General features: G+C 41.7%; 1 protein-coding gene across 1 annotated transcript; it reads left to right on the top strand.

Annotated features, from left to right (window-relative positions):
• Positions 1-7,311: 7,311 nt before the first annotated feature.
• Positions 7,312-10,392, top strand: camk2n2a (calcium/calmodulin-dependent protein kinase II inhibitor 2a). Its single transcript, XM_084913083.1, has 2 exons — positions 7,312-7,890; positions 8,441-10,392. Exons 1-2 carry the CDS (start codon positions 7,722-7,724, stop codon positions 8,509-8,511), a joined length of 240 nt encoding a protein of 79 aa, XP_084769209.1. The 5' UTR covers positions 7,312-7,721; the 3' UTR covers positions 8,512-10,392.
• The last annotated feature ends 6,176 nt before the right edge of the window (positions 10,393-16,568 follow it).

Here is a 16,568-nt window from a genome sequence, read left to right on the forward strand (position 1 = left end):
TCAGCTATCATGAATATATATAATCAAACAATCATCTGTCCTGTTGATCCACTACAGGCCAAAATTATTTTACTGTAAAAATGGATTTCTGTCAAATTTGGTTCAGACTTTCACAGAGGGCAGACGATCCAGCCAAATGAAGTTGACATACGTGGTCTTGAGGGAAATGTCTTCACAGCTGCTTTCAAATTTGGAGCTCAGATGTGTCTCCCACCTAGGAGCAGATGTAATGACTTCACTCAGAGTGTCCACCTGACTTCTCATCTAACACCTTCATGTCAAATCTTCGGTTCATTCATTAGTGTTTGTGTTTGATTTACAGTGAAGAACCTTACAAGGTAATACAGCACCAGCCTTGCAGTTTGTGGTATGTAACATACCAGTGTTGGGTTTTCTTTGTGGTTCACATTCATCCTTCGTTTGTACAATGAAATGCTTTGGATTTCTCTCAGAAAGCGTTCAGATCACAGCAGATGGAGACAAGTGCTGCATTTAGCACAGTAGAATGTAAAATGGCAAACCTCCAGCTCTGAAGACCAAAGTTTTGATAGATCTTTAAAAATCCCAATACACTATGACCTTATGTGGCCGTGCTTCACATAAGAACAGGTAGGGTTGGGGGCTGTTTTTAAAAAAAATTATTTCTGTTTTAGTGGTGCCAGCGAGATTTTAACAGACACTCCAACAGACAGCAGGGGAACGGTAGAGATGCAGTATCTCAGGAGAGAGAGAGAGCCACCACAGCATGCTGTAGTCCCTGATGCCAATTACTGCTGTCACCCATCTGCTTTGGGCATGCAGTGAAACGTGGGATAAGTGACCTATTTTCTGACAGTAGTGTGACTGCGAAACTTCTCCTCACATCAACAAACCGAGTGCTCTCTCCCTGAGAAGAGGAGGACAGGGATGGTATCATAGGAAAATACAAACTGGGCCGATAGAAAACACTGGTTTACTTTAAAGTTTTAGTTTGAGAGGATTACACTGGTTTTTAGAGGGGTAAAAAAAAGTGTCATGATATTTTGCCCAGCGATATAGTGATATAGATTAAAATGCATTAAAGTACTCTAAGAATACTATGAACAAGGGGGCTCATCTCATGCACCAGCAGCCTGAGATAACATCTGAAAATTTTTAAATAAATCAACTCAGTCAAAAAACATCCAACACTGAACACTCAGCTTGACAAAGTGTCCTCCTAATATAAAACTGACTGGCTGTCACCTGAGTCAAGTTAATTTCTGTCTCTGTAGACATCAACCAATATGCAGTTTTCAATGATTTATCAAAGTTGATTGCTACATTATCAGAAACAGAATGCATGTAATTTCCAACTTGACCTCATTCAATTTAAGACAATATCAAGACTGATAGTAGACTGACTGTCTTATGGATACATTATGTTTGACAATCTTATTTTGCAGCAAAAACAATTAAATAGCTGAAGTGAGATCATTTGATCTTCTCTGATAAAACAGATATGGATAAAGTGTAACTTTGCTGTCTGGTGTGAGATTATTACACTATCTTATGCTACATTATACTTCTAATCAAAGAGTTGTTGAATCATTATACGGCTATAGGCCACATTATACCTCTGATTAAAGATTGTGAAACCATTATATAGTTTTAAGTTGCATTCTACTCCTGATTGATTGCAGAGAATCATGGCCTTGCTTTTCTGATTGTAGAAAGAACAACTATACTGCACAGGAAGTCAAGATCAAGAATGTGAATCCTTAGTTTGGAGGGGGGCCAAAGCTATAAGAATGTGAGAAACGGTCAGACACTGCAAGATTTTGCCGGACACCCTCCTGTGCAAATCTCCCATCCGGACGTAATGCTCAAAGTGTTCTATGGAATAAAGAGATTGTTGATTGAGCATTAAACACCGGGTGTTGTTCTTCCTTCAGCCCAAAGATTAAAGAGTTAGAGTATTTAACACTGGTTTTACCGAACTCACTCACATAAGAGTAAAGTACTGCATTCCCATTTTCTTTGGGGTTTTTTATGCTAACTTTGTTACCTGTAGTTGCATTTTCCTCAGGTTTAATAAATATTTCTGTGAGTGTCCTGCTGGTCATTACAGTACAATCGAATATAAATACCGCAGCAAATTAAACATTATAAAGCCATTTACTGTTCTGTCACATGATCAGCTGCTTGTTAATGCAACCAGCCAATCACATGGCAGGAACGAAATGCATTTAGGTATGTAGACATGGTCAAGATGACCTGGTGAAGTTCAAACTGAGCATCAGAATGGGAAGAAAAATGCTGAACTACTGGAATTTTCCCACACAACCAACTGAGAAGAGGAGCATCTCTGAGCGCACAACATAATTTTCACACTTAATGCAGATGGGCTACAGCGTGAGAAAACCACACACTAGGTGGCGCTCCTGTCAGCTAAGAACTGGAAACTGAGGCTACTATTCACATAGGCTCACCACAAGACTGGAAAAGATCTCCTGATAGTCTCACTTTCTGCTGCTAAATTTGGATGGCAGGGTCGGAATTTGGCGTAAACAACATGAAAGCATTATACCTGCTTTGTATCAAAGGTTGAGGATGCTAGCGGTGATGTAATGTGTGTAATGTTTGGGGGAATATTTTCTTAGTACGCTTTGGGCCCCTTAGTTCCAGCTAGCATCATTTAATCGTAGTATCGGTGCTGGCCACGTTCATCTCGTTATGACCACAGTGTACCCATCTTCTAATGACTGCATCCAGCAGGATAACACACCACATCACAAAGCTCAAATCATCTCAAACTGTTTTCTTGAACATGAAAATAATTTTAAAACTGTTAAGATCAGAAATGACGTTGTTGAGAGTAGTAAGAGTGTGCTAGATTCCAAGAAGATGCTTGGTAAGGGGTAATGATTGGTAATGATTATGAAACAACACACAGTACTAAACAACATGAAACATAGACTTGTGATTAAGCTTTCACCTCTGATGTAGATGAGGTGTGGTGGCGGCAAGGAGTGCAGCGTGGCATCTGTGGCTCCAGCGTGCTGCACTAGACAGATGTGAACCTTTCTGTTTCAGCTGTGTACTCGCTGATCCAAGGGCAGGAGCCCTGCCAATGTTCCTGCAATCTACTGGAGCATATTTATGCAGGAAAACAAACAGCATTAATCTTCATGATGAGGAGTGCAGAGACACGCAGCGGTTTCCTTCGGTCAGCAAGTGCAGATGGTGTGTGTATGGCTTTTCTTTCTGCTGGTCCTCGAAGCTACATTTTAAGCTTTCCTGAAAGATGCACCTGCTCCCTCACACACATGCAGGGAGTCATATTTCCATCACTTCACTTTCATTGACTTATATTATTTCTTTTATTTTAATCTACTCTAAAGCTCATAAAGATCACTGCTGTTGTCCATCCTGACCTCACACAAAGTCTTACACCTTAAATGTAGTGCTTTACATGATGGGAACAATTTGTCCCCAGCTAGGACGCGAGTACACACACACACACACACACAAACACAAATCCTAAGGGCTGAATTGATCCTGGCTCTCAGCTCTAGGCTTGTTATTGCTGTTTTTCCTCAGCTAGTGTTCCTAGTGAACAAACTCTGTGTGTGTGTGTGTGTGTGTGTGTGTGTGTGTGTGTGTGTGTGTGTGTGTGTGTGTGTGTGTGTGTGTGTGTGTGTGTGTGTGTGTGCAAGTTCAGCAGAGCTCGGTCTCCTCAAGAGGAAAGATGGGGAGGGGGTGAGTGACTCAGCACGGTGATTCATTTGTAATTTGGAGCAGTGCTTCTTAAGGGTGGGCACACTTGTCAGAGATGAGACTGACTGAGTGAGCCAAATCATTGACAACCGCTGCCTCCTAACAAGCCTGAGAAGAGGGAAAGTACGGGGCAGGGGGAGGAGACATCACACCACGGACAAACATCAATTGCGTTAAACAGAGACAATTCAAATGAAGAGTTTCTGCACATAACTGAGAAGGGTTTAATGGTGCGTACAAGGCAGTGCATCAATAAGGGGGGAAAGCAATAAAGGGAAACGTGACAGTTTGTAAAACATATGCATGTTCCTGCCCTAAATTGAGAACATGAAGCATCACCTGGTACTATGTGGGTTAGCAGGCCAGATTTTCCCCTAAAGCCTCCAAATCTGTCACCAACTGATGACATCATGTGAAATCCCTGGCCCTCGCTTGAACCCGTGAATCAACAACTCTGCCTGTTGACAGCTGGAGGCTGCAGTTTATTGGGCAGGAGGAGTTTTGTGAGTCATCCCTGAGGAATTACATCGCGACCGAGCGGCAGATTTATGATCTCTGATTCACGTCCTTATTCACAGAGCGCGAGAGAAAAATCACAATCACATATTTGAGGATAATTACTTGCAGATATACATGCTGCACTGTATGTCTTCTCGGTCACTTGCAACTTTTTCCCGGGGCCTCTGTGACTGCTTTTTTTGCCATCAGTGAAAGACGACTGTTTGGATTGAATCTGGCTCCAAAGAGCTTGGCTGCATGTTTCATTAGTATAAAGAAATGTTCTCAGAGCTCAGTAATATATTTTGCACGTGGTTATGTGGTCCTGCCAGACGCTCTGAGCTAATTTTCACTCTGTGGTCATTCCACGTCTTATCCCCAAAGGTGCCTCGCCAGCACCACTCACCTCAAGACTGTCAGCTGGCACCTCAAACTGGTCAGTTATGCAGACAGGCTGCTAAAAAAAGATGAAAGGTTATTGGCTCTTTATAGATAGGTCAGCTGGCCCGAGTTGCTGAAACAGGTTTGGTGCAAAAATAATCCTTCTGTCAGATCACTGTTGTAGCTCTCTCTAAGATACCATATGCTCTGAGGACAGAGAGGCGTAGCATATGCAGCAGGGAAAAACAATAACGCTATTTAAAACATTTTTTAAATGTTAAACTATATTGTCTCTGTCCATGGTGCTGAATTGAGTCATTCTTTTATTTTCTCCTGGCAAACTGCCAGTTCAATCAGGTGAGGTTATTTGGAAGAACTGAACGTGATTATACTCCAATGGCCCGTCAGAGCAGAGGGGTGACAGGAATTAGGACTGGACCAAGATGGAGGCTTGGATGGGGCTCTGAGTGACCGGGGTGAGGCAGATATGGGGAGCAGGTGGCTTGCACCAATGAGAGTCTGAAAGGCAGAATGACAGAGGAGTGCTGAGATTTAAAGTAGGCAAGATGGGGGCTGATTGGCTCGGAGAAGGCAGTGTGGGAAAGTGGAAAATCGACAATACTATGTTTTTAATGCTTTTCTGTAGGTGTAAGGTTATACAGATCTTATTACTACAGCTTTTAAAACAGATTAAACCAAAAATTATTGGCAAATGTCTTTGACAAACATGTGACATTTGTATGTATTTGATCGAAACTGACCTGACATTATTGCCGTATTAATAAACTGAGTAAACAATATTTAAGTTCCACAAAAAAAGAACATTTCAGTGTTGCTGCTGAGATGTCCTAACACTACGTCTGCCCTGTACTGAACTAAACACAGGCTGTTGGAGCACCGCGACATTTCTCATAACTCACAAAGTGACACAAAAAAATTTATTTTCTGGCCACAGCTGTGACTTTTCTAATGATGTCGTCAATATGCTCAGACAATGAAAAATAGTGGTCCAGTGTAATTCGCCATAATCTAATTGGCTTGTTCTAGTTTTTGAGACCTGTGCCCGGAGCTGTTAGAGCGCTCTCACTGTAATTTAGATATATTTAAAATCATATGATTGTACAGACCAAGTTTAGCACAGTTGCCAATGTGTCCTAGCACAGCCGATAAATTATTGCAGTAGAATAAAGCACAGTGGAATAATTGGTTTATGACCACAGCATCCTGAGCATGCCTGATCTCTGATCTGATCTTGGACACTGAGCAGGGTCGAGACTGGTTGATGCTTGGATGAGAGACTGCCTGGGAGTACAGGGTTGTGTAAGCTTGGACGCCACAGTGGTGCAGTGAGACGTTTCCTGGTTTGATCCCTGGCTTGGGTTTTCTGTGTGGCATTTGCATGTTCTCCTTGTGCCTGCATGGATTTCTTTTGGGTATGTCAGCTCCCTCCAACTGTACAAATACATGCATGTTAGACTAGGTGGTAGATTAGCCATGGATGTGAGGTAAGTGCATAGAATAAAGAAATGTATGGTTAACACTTGTTTCACTTCCAAGAAGGCAGACTTACTTCTCTAAGCTTTGTGACAGTCTTTCAAAGTTTTTCTTAGAAAATTGGTTACTTTTTCACTAATTTTCAGTCCAGTGCTTGTAGCTAAACGCTTTCAAAGGATGTTGTTCTATTTGTTAAGCCACTGAACACTGACTCATGCTGAGGACCAAAGCAGATAAACAGTATACGAGGGAGGGAAGCAAGGAGAAAAGACTGAGGTATGACAAATTACACAAGAACTGGACTGAAATTCACTGGCAACAGATCTTATGGAGTGATGAATCCAAATTTGAACTTTTTGGTTGAAATCATCACAAATCATCACATCAGTGGCACAAAGAAAGTCCAGAGGTTAAACAGTACGTGTCTTTAGCCTTCTGTAAAACACGGTGAAGGTGCTGTCATGATTTAGGGCTGCATTTTCCATTTGTAGCCAGTGGTCTTGGGGATCTTGTCAAAACTGATGAAATTCTGAATACAGAAAAGTTCAGTCAGATTTTTATCCACCATCCAACAGCATCTGGAGAGCATCTGCTGGGTAACACCTTCATTTCATTTTGTTGGCAGAGAGTAGTAAAAAGAAGCAAACATCCCTCAAATTTGTGGAAAAGTCTGAATTTTGAATGGGATAAAAACTGTTACTGTTAGTACTAACATCCAAAAAAAAGGGGGGGGGGGTCATTTCTATTAAAGTTTTTATGTATAAAAAGTGTTTTTTATTATTATTTTTTTTGTCAGTCGAACATTGCATTGCAAGCCTCCACCCAGCTAAAACTTACATCTTTTAGCTGCATCTGGCACAGGGTATACATTGTCCATCGTTCCTGCCAAAAAAATAAACATAAAAAGGTTATACTAATAAAGTACATACAAATAAAATTAATTGAAATTAAAAAGTACTTATTCCCCTTCGAAAAGCAGAACAATAAAAAGGTAACCTATGGAAGGGAAATGCAGTCTTTAACGTGCCACATTAGGCGCTTTCCTGAGTCTACAGGATGAATAGACATCCTTAGGAAAAGTCCACTTCTCGAAGCCTCACGAGGCTGTGTCAGTATCTAGCAGTTTCGTGTCTCGCCTGTTGATGTCAGTCTTGCTCCTCTACCCCTCGGAGTCCCCACGCTCACACACATTTACACACAGCCACACTCTCGCAGCTTCAAACCCGGATGGATGACTTCACCGTTCTGCCTGGGTTTCCTTTATGATCCCGGGATCTCCCACTTCCCTCGCCAGACATCAGCCAGCAACACAGGCGAACACATCTCTCTCTCTTTCTCACACGCACACACAGATACGCACACACAGTCACGCTCGGTTCCCCTGCTGCCGCTGCAACCCATCCAGAGACCACAGAGAGACCACAACAGCACCCGGACCTCACGCACCGGCTCCCCTCATCCACGCAGACCGAGGATCGCAGCAGGAGACGGCGCTCTCAGACGGAACTGTACTGGCACCACCGGGGAAGAATTTCAACAACTTTTTTTGCTTGATTTAAAAATAAAAGAACTTCCCGAAGCTGGTGACCGTTCTTCACTGTCGTGCCACGATGTCTGAGGTGCTGCCATACAACGAGGGGAAAATGAGCGGCTACGGGGCGGACAGCGAGGTCAGCCAGATGTCCTTTAGCTGCGGACTGCAGGACACAAGCGCCTTTTTCGCAGCGTCGCAGGCAAAAAGACCCCCAAAGCTCGGGCAGATCGGCAGAGCCAAAAGAGGTAAAAACGAATTCAGACGTTTGACATTTACAAAGAATGGCAGAATTATATATGCTGCGCAAAAATGAGCTAGTTGTATGAATGGCGCTTTAAGTGACTTTGGAATTAAGTTCCCACATTACTGTCGTTTCCAGAATCTTCCGTGATTACGAGCAGCTCGATGCAAAATGCACCGCAGTTGTTGTTTTTCTCACAAGTGTCATTGGTCGTGAACGACATCCAGACTGTTTACATTCACGCACCAGCGATAATATTCATGCAAGGACACACCCCGTGATGCAATTGACTCAAGTGTAGGGTTTAAACGAAGGGATTAAATAATATTAATAATAATAATAAAGAAATGGCTCGAGAACGAGTTGTTTTCACCGAGTGCGTGTGTGCGGGGATTGGGGATTTGCGATAGTAATAATAATTCACCGTGCAAGCGCACAAGGGCCACATTTGCCCAAACTTACTTTTATTTAGTGCGCAATACCCCCCAAAATAAATCGTGACTTCTGATTGTGGCTCTGAGTAAACAACCTCTTCCTCTTTTTCTCCTCCACAGTGGTCATCGAGGACGACCGAATAGATGAAGTCCTGAAGGGGATGACAGACAAGTCTTCGCCCGGCGTTTAAACGTAACCGATGCCTTGCAGACTTTTTTAATTTTGATCACCGATTTGAAGCACTTGTCGGCTGTGCATGTTCGAGGATTGTGCGGGGAGGAAAAAAAAATCACGACGGCACGAAGCGAGGATGGGGTGATGAAATGAAATGGAGAGGAAAAAAGAGGCAGAGAAAAGGGAACGGAGAAGGCTGAAGAGAAGAGATGAAGGGAAGAGGAAGGAAGAATAAGATGAGAGAGAGAAAGAGAGAGACAGAGAGACTCTGGGGAGGAAAAAAAATAAAAGACCAAGATTTATCATGGGATTGCTGGCAATTCTCCAAACGAATCCCGATTTTAACTACAGCTGCGCAGCAGGATGTTGAGATGGCGGGCCCCGCTCTGTATCTCAACCTCTGCTGACTTTAATGATGGATGAACTTGTCATTAATTCACGACCATCTCTATTTTTTCCTCCTTTCCCCCCCTAAAGCGCTGTAAGCATCAAAAATACTGCAACTAGAGGCTGAAGCTAAATCCCAGCCCCATTTCAATAAGTTGTACAGTAGGTAGGCTAAGCTCCGAGACATCCCCCTCCCCCCTCCAATACCTTCCCTCCCTCCCTCCTTTAGGCTCTGCTTTGTTGATTCAATCGGCGACGGTGCATTCAAGGGAGCTGTCCTTTCAGCACCGGTCCAATGCATTCCTGTTGCTGCTAATGCTTTTTGAAAACAGACCAACCAAAACTCTACAGTCTGCTAAATAGAGGAGACACGTTGTATGTAAGAAAAAAACAAACAAATATATATATAAATACATATATAGATATATATAGGAGGGTGCAATGTGAATATTTTCTGTTGTGGCACTTAAACAACAATAGGCTGCAGATTAATTGAAAAAAAACAAGGCTACATTCTTCTTCTTGCATCACCCATCAGTGGTGAAAGGTGCAGGCTGACACCTTCATGTAGCCGATTTACACCTGCACATATCTCTTTAAAAAAAATCTTTTCTTTGCATTTCCAAATGCTCAGATATCTACAGAGGCCAGCAGGAACACGGACATTATAGTAATGTTTTAAATAACAGTCATGAAATTGATGGGAAAAAACATTTGCTCTGTATAATTTGGTTGTTTAGATTTTGCAAATATTTGTGTTTCGTCTTCGATGACTTTAAAGATTCTCTCCATCTATTTGCATGAACTTTCACTCCGGTGCCAACACAGGTGCCACCACTCTTACCCTGGCACGCTTCTTTTTAACGAAAGTCATATTTGTATTTTTATATCTAAATATTTGTTATTTAAATTATATGCTAGTCTATCGTCTTAGAATTCATCAACAGGAATATTTGTATTACGGAGAGGATATACAGAATGAGACTGGCCTTCAGAGAGGCAAAGCGAGGACTTTTTGGGGGGAGTTGGACTGGTCTCATTCTATATCAGATGTCGCACATTTTTTAAAGACTAACTGAATGTGTCTGGGGTTTTTGCACACATCAATGTTAAACTATTATTAAGAAATCGTATACTGTGACTTGAGCTTCGTTGATGAATTTGTTAGAAAATGGCAGTTTTAGAGTATATTGCACTGTTTACGAGTATCCTCAAATAACATGTTGTTATATGATTGATTTTTGGACATTACCGTTTTTGTTTTGTTCTGTTTTTCTTTTTCTTTTCTTTTTTTTTTTTTCTTTTTTTTGTTCATTTTGTACCATTATTTTAAAGAAACTGGATATGGTTTGTTGTGCATGAAACCTTAATATTTTCAATAATGAAACATCGTTTTATGAAGCAAAAAAGCAACAAAAATGTCATGACATTCTAAGAATGAGTCATTGTATATTATGATGCCATTTTCACTGTATTTGGTGAATTAATAAATGGTGAAAGAAAATGTTAATGCGATTCGTTGATATGGCTTTTATCCCAAGACACTCTCTCTCTCTCTGTGTGTGCGAGCAGAATAACAAACAAACTTGGACTGCTTCTGTGAATCGCACTGCAGAAGGCAAAAAAATCAACAACAACACATAAACGAAACAAAGGGCGCACCATGCGACGCACACCGTTGCAGCACTGGGAATCGAAAGGCTTTTGTGCAATCGGTAGCCATCACCGTTGTGACAGTAAATACTGATCCTCGATTAAAGAGCGAAACAGTGATCCAGCTGCTGAGCTGTTAAACAGCTCTTGTGCCGGCCTACACTAGTGAATCCGTTAAATCCAAAACCCCTAGGGAGCTACAACTGGCTACATGATCATCTATCAAAGTCTGGCAGTGTCCCTCATACAGTAGCTCTTGATTAGTCTATCACAGGCATGTTCAAGCTCGCTTTAATTTCCCAACTCTGACGCACAGGTATCATAAGTGTCATGGTCTTAAAATACTGGTTGCAGCATTTTTATTTATTTTTCTTCATCCAATGTGCCCCCATTGTCCTGTCAGGTGAACTACATTTAAACTATCACTTTGCCACCTCTCAGCTATCATCGGTTAACTGTTCCATTACTAGTCAGCCACTACAATAAGCTTGTGGTCTATGCTATTTACCAGCCGTACATACTATAACACAGGGATCAGTGAGCTTGGAAAGAAGGTTGACTGGACTTCTTTGAGTTTCGTGAAGATACTAAACAAAAGAACTGAAACTTTAGAACTGAAGAAGCTTCTCGGATGAGAGGTGAAACGCCTTCACAAAGATTAAAGAAGTCCAGTCGCTTTTCTTCAAGCTCTTTAGACTATACAGACCAATGATTTCACCTGTTGAGACCTTCTAAATCCTCAAGAACTGTTGCTCTTTGGACTTCCTAGCACTCCTTTTTAGTTGGTTGGGCTCATGCACCCATTCATGGCAACCTTCTGATAAATTGTTTGCTGAGCATATTTTGCTGAAAGTGAGAACCCAGTAGCTTTGTAGCAAATCAATAGTAGACTTAAATGTCCTGGAATCTATGAAAACCATTGGTTTCTCTATATAAATTTGACTTTTCCCAAATGGTAAGTCACTCCACAGCTTTGATCAATGATCAGTGGTTTTTGATCAATGCTCATGAGAATTTGAGTATTAATGATCAAGGAACTGCCCTCACAGCCCATTGTTTATTGCTGGTTTCAGTTATTATGTATGTACTGTTTATAAGGTTGGGGGAAACCTGCAGTCAGCTGAGACTGAAGAAGTCACTTGGATGAGTAACGAAACATTTCTCCAATTGAAAAACGCTGCGTCCAGATGAACAGAATGAACCTCTTGGGAGTCACTCCACAGCTTTTCCCTATAGAAAGCCTCATTTTAACAGTGATTCTTGTTTGGGAATCATAGTTTTGTTGTTTGTTTGTTTGTTTTTATTTTTCAGGAAGAGCTGCTAATGAATCCTGTGCCAGCAACATTGCTTATCTTTTCGGGGAAACATGGTCAGGTAATATCAGCTCTCCACAACAAACTGAACACAGAGCCAATCACACTCCAGCTTCTATTTCTGGAAATCATGCAAGCTCAATAATACATTTCATCAGTTTCAAACATCGAGTACCAGGACAGATCTATAAACAGCTACATGTTATGACAACAACAACACATGCATTTTTATTTTAATTGCACTCCATCCTAAAAGAAGAATATACGAGCGTCGACAAAGCGTCACAAGTGTAACCATCCACGTTCCCATCAGCGACATTATTGACTGTCCTCACAACATCAGCACTGTGCAGAATGAACAAATAGTGCTATTGATTATGTTGTTGTTGTAGTTGGTCTATGTGTGCGTGTGTGTGTGGCTGACTGAGGCCGTGGACAATTACACATCTCACAGTAATGGGCAGTCCTGGCAGGCCGGAACCAGACTGACATATATGGGCTGATATTAAGCCTCATGCCTCTTACCCTGTCATCAGCGTGTCTCTGTACATGTGAATCGTTTAAAAGTCAGACTATCAATGGCGCTGCAGTGGCTGTTCAGATTCTGTTGTTCAGGATAATTATCAAATATGTTCATGTTCAGGAATTGAACAGATTATGCATCAATCTATAGAAATTTAATTTAGATATGTAGATTCTCCTAACATGAAACACCTCCCTAACTATTAAAAACACAAAACTGACTATTTCACTGAGTAATATATTCTTTGATTACAATCATCTTGTATTATCTCCCAAGAAAACTTTGAGATTCAGTAGTTTCCATTAGCTTGGTGTCATCCAGGTCATGGTAGCCCAGAGTGTTTCAAAACAAGGCAGATGGACTTCTTTAGGTACGTGAAGACATTTTGCCTCTCGTCCAAGAAGCTTCTTTGGATCATAGTCATAGGTATTTAGGGCTGTCCCCTTGGGGCTATCCTTTTCCAGGCATTTTCAACCCCCACTCACACCTTGACTCAGGTGACCTCAATAGCTTAAATGGTGGTAGGCTGTGGTGCGGCAGGGATTTCACACCTTGGTCCTGGTGATGGTAATGAACCACAACTTTTTTAAAACCTTGGCTCATGTGTTAAGGATTGGCCTTCCCACAGCCTGGAACTCAAAGGTATTGAAAGAGTGTGAGATCATCTTGACAGAGAATGTTGAAAAACAGCCAAGAAGAACCTTGAATGTCTTTTGAAGAGCTTGGAGAGCTATTCCTGAAGACTTCTTAAAGAAACTATAGTACAAGAAATATTGCTTGAGAAAGGTCAGGCTTTGCTGAAGACTAAAGGTGGTCATACAAAATACTGAATTTCAAGCTTGTTAGAATTGAAAAAAAAGTCAGTTTTTGCCTAATATACTGTATTTCCATCTATGTTTGCACACAGTTCAAAAAACTGCATTTTCCTGACACAATATAAAGAAATAAGGGGTGGCTAAAGACTTTTGCACAGCACTGTATGTGAATAAAAACAAAAGTCATAATAGGTTCTCTTTGAACTGCAGCATAAGATGTTTCTTTAACATTTCAGTGAACCTGTGAGCTACTGCCCTCTGATGACACACTCATTCAGTTCAATCCAGTCATCAACTCTGAAGGTCAGAGGTCACATGACTGCTGGCTGGACTCGCAGATGTAACTCAGGCTGACGTAGAAGGTAGCCTGTGAGTGCAGGCAATGCTAGGGTCATGAGAGACGTGGCATTCTGTGCTAGGATGCAAACACGAGCCCCACAAACATGCAGAATGAGCACTGTCGATGTTATTGCCATCAGACCCTCTGTTGTCATCCCTTAAGCACACAAATGCCACTTTCCCCAACATCCTGAGTGGGCATCCACTAATATTTCTCCTCCTGTTACATAATTCTGCCACACAAGATACCATACCATTATGCCCTCCCACGAGACGTGCTGTTGAAAGCAGCAGCGTCGTTTTCTCTTAGACTACGCTGCTTTTAATGCAGCTACTGCAGCTAGTCTGAAGCCAGTGGCTACACTGTGTGTAAGTGAAAGGAAAAGACTTTATTTATTAGGATAACACTGAACACCCTGAATGCCAGAAAAAACAAATCTGAAAAAATAAACCCAGTGATTTAAGCCACTTCAACTAGAGTTAAAAACCAAAAGGGAGTGTCCCTGAAATGCAAGAAAGACCACCTACTTATGCAAGGAAGTTCAGTGTGCACGCAACCACGGTATGTAGCTGCAAAGGTTAAAGTTGACACACACATACCGCTATGACCTACAAGGTGAGGGTCCCATAACTCAGGAGGGGGGGGGGGGGGGGTAGCTGAGCTAGTATTACCATTAGCAAGCTAATCTGCAAGAAAGTTTACAGGCGCTGCTGAGTGTGTAAGCTATTTCTATATTAGGAAAAGCAGAAAGAACCAGAAACAACTGCAAAGTCATCAGGTGTTTTAAGGCTCTTTAAAGAGTTGTTCTCAATGTGATTAAACTGGTAAGTTTGGACCAATGTTATTATCAATTATAATATCATGTTAAAGGAAGTTTTATTTTTGAGTCTTTCCTGGCACTGGCTTTTTGTGTCTTCACTCTGGACCAGAAAGGTCTTTTTCACAGCAGACATCTTGGCCTGTCACAGTACGGAGAACACAGACGATGATGGATGGATGCCACTTAGGGAGGTCCTGCTCATCTGCAGGCTGGTCAACACAGTGGGACACAGTGGAAATGAGCCATCATTGCTAAACATTCCTGCTGTTGTTCCTCTGATGATGTATGATATATGCCTTATGAAGAATCAACAGCAGGCTTGACCGATAAGTATCGCTGTATCTCCAACTTTGATCCACTTTGATCTTGAGAGGGCCAGACCAGTGAAACTGCATGATAACTGTGTAACATTTCAGTATAGTGAGGTCACGGCCATCACCAAAAAATAGTTTGTGATGCTTTGAGTTTTGTGACATCGTTTGTTATCCTGTTGGTAAAAGGCATCAGAAAATATGAAGGGATGAGCATGATCAGCAGCAATATTCAGACAGGCTGTGGCATTTAAAGGATTCCTAGTTGGTACTAAGGGCCCAAACTTTGCCAAGAAAACATCCTCTGCAATATTAAACCTCCACAAGCAGCTTGAAGTTTTGATATAGGGCAGGATGGATGCAGGCTTTTAAATTGTTTACACCAAATTTTGATCCAACCACCTGAGTGTCGTAGCAGAAATCGAGACTCATCAAACCAGGTAATGTTTTTACATTCTTCTGCTTCCCACTTTTGGTGAGCGAGGTGAATTGTAGCCTCAGTTTCCTGTTTGTTGCTTACAGGTGTGACACCCAGTGTGATCTTCTGCTGATGTAGACAATCTACTTCAGAGTTCAGAGATTTTCCAATAAAACTTACCTGGGACACAAGCAGGCAGCAAAGCTGTGTTGTGATTCTGCTTAAACACAAATGTGGCAGAATAAATCCAGATATGTTGTGTTAAAGCATGCTGTAGACTGTTTGACTTGCATGATCCCCCACACAACACCCACACACCAAACCATTGAGAGCCAAATGACGCTTCCAGAGAGGACAGGGCGGTGGTAGAGACAGACATGAGAGATTCAGAGAGGCATTGAGTGTGCAGTAGATTAGTGTTGTTGCTGCCCTTGGGCAACAGAGCATAGAGGACAATTAGCAGCAGGAGAGAAAAGTCCGGCTCCATTTTCTTACACACACACACACACACACACACACACACACACACACACACACACACACACACACACATATAAATACTCAGCACTCACTTAATCACAGCTTGAGACACCTGGATTTCTCAGGGTGAGAAACAAAAACTTTTCAGAAGGAATATTTTTATGTTTATGTTTAAACCTCTTCTGTGTATGGCCTCTGCCTCACTCTGTGGTTATATAATACTAGCCCAGTCGATTTAAATCTCACTGTCGGGGTCTGTGCTACTGCACATCAGTCATTCCAACTCACAGAGCTGAAAATTAAATTTAAGGATGGAGGAAGTTATTCGTATATGGACGGGACGCAAACTAAAGTAAGAAAACTGAACCCAAAGGAGAAAGAAGTGGGGAAGATGGCATCATGCTGCAGGAGACAAGAGAGCAGAAAATATAACTCTATGAACAGGGACATACCCAACCTCCACACACAGAGTGCTGAATCCATCAAATGTTATGTCCCAGAGCTGCAGAGTGGCTCCTGCTGCCCCCACAGCAGCCTCTGTGGTCAATATCAAACCCGCTGCCATTTAAGAATTACATAAGCACCCTCCTGCTATGCACATTGAACAGGTGCCAGGCCGTACCTGAACTTTGCTGCTCACAGAGCAAGGGCATTACAGCCATTTGTCACCATGGAAACCAGATATTGGTCAGACAACTATCCAGTGGGGTTTACCCAGATTTTTAAGTGTATGCAAGTATTTGTTGTAATGGGAAAGCCAAAAGTAACAGAAAGCACAAGGGTGGTAATGTTACACCCACTTTAACTTCTAAAAAATGATACCATATGATATATAGATATATAGATATTTGTCACACTCACATTTCTCAGATCAAAGAAATGTTAATATTGGACTTAGATAACCCGATTAAATACAAAATGCAAACCTACTTTGCTCTGTTGCAAAAAAGTAATTCCCCTGCAAACCTAGTAACTGTTTGTGCCACCCTTGGCTGCAAGAGTTTCAATCAAAT

The sequence above is a fragment of the Perissodus microlepis genome, chromosome 18 (assembly GCF_051167445.1).
Source record: "Perissodus microlepis isolate ML-2025 ecotype Zambia chromosome 18, ASM5116744v1, whole genome shotgun sequence".
Lineage (NCBI taxonomy): Eukaryota > Metazoa > Chordata > Actinopteri > Cichliformes > Cichlidae > Perissodus > Perissodus microlepis.

Coding starts and splice junctions, on each gene's coding strand:
- camk2n2a (XM_084913083.1), top strand. CDS start 7,722: ATGTCTGAGGTGCTGCCATACAACGAGGGGAAAATGAGCGGCTACGGG. Junction 7,891..8,440: donor GATCGGCAGAGCCAAAAGAG/GTAAAAACGAAT, acceptor TCTCCTCCACAG/TGGTCATCGAGGACGACCGA.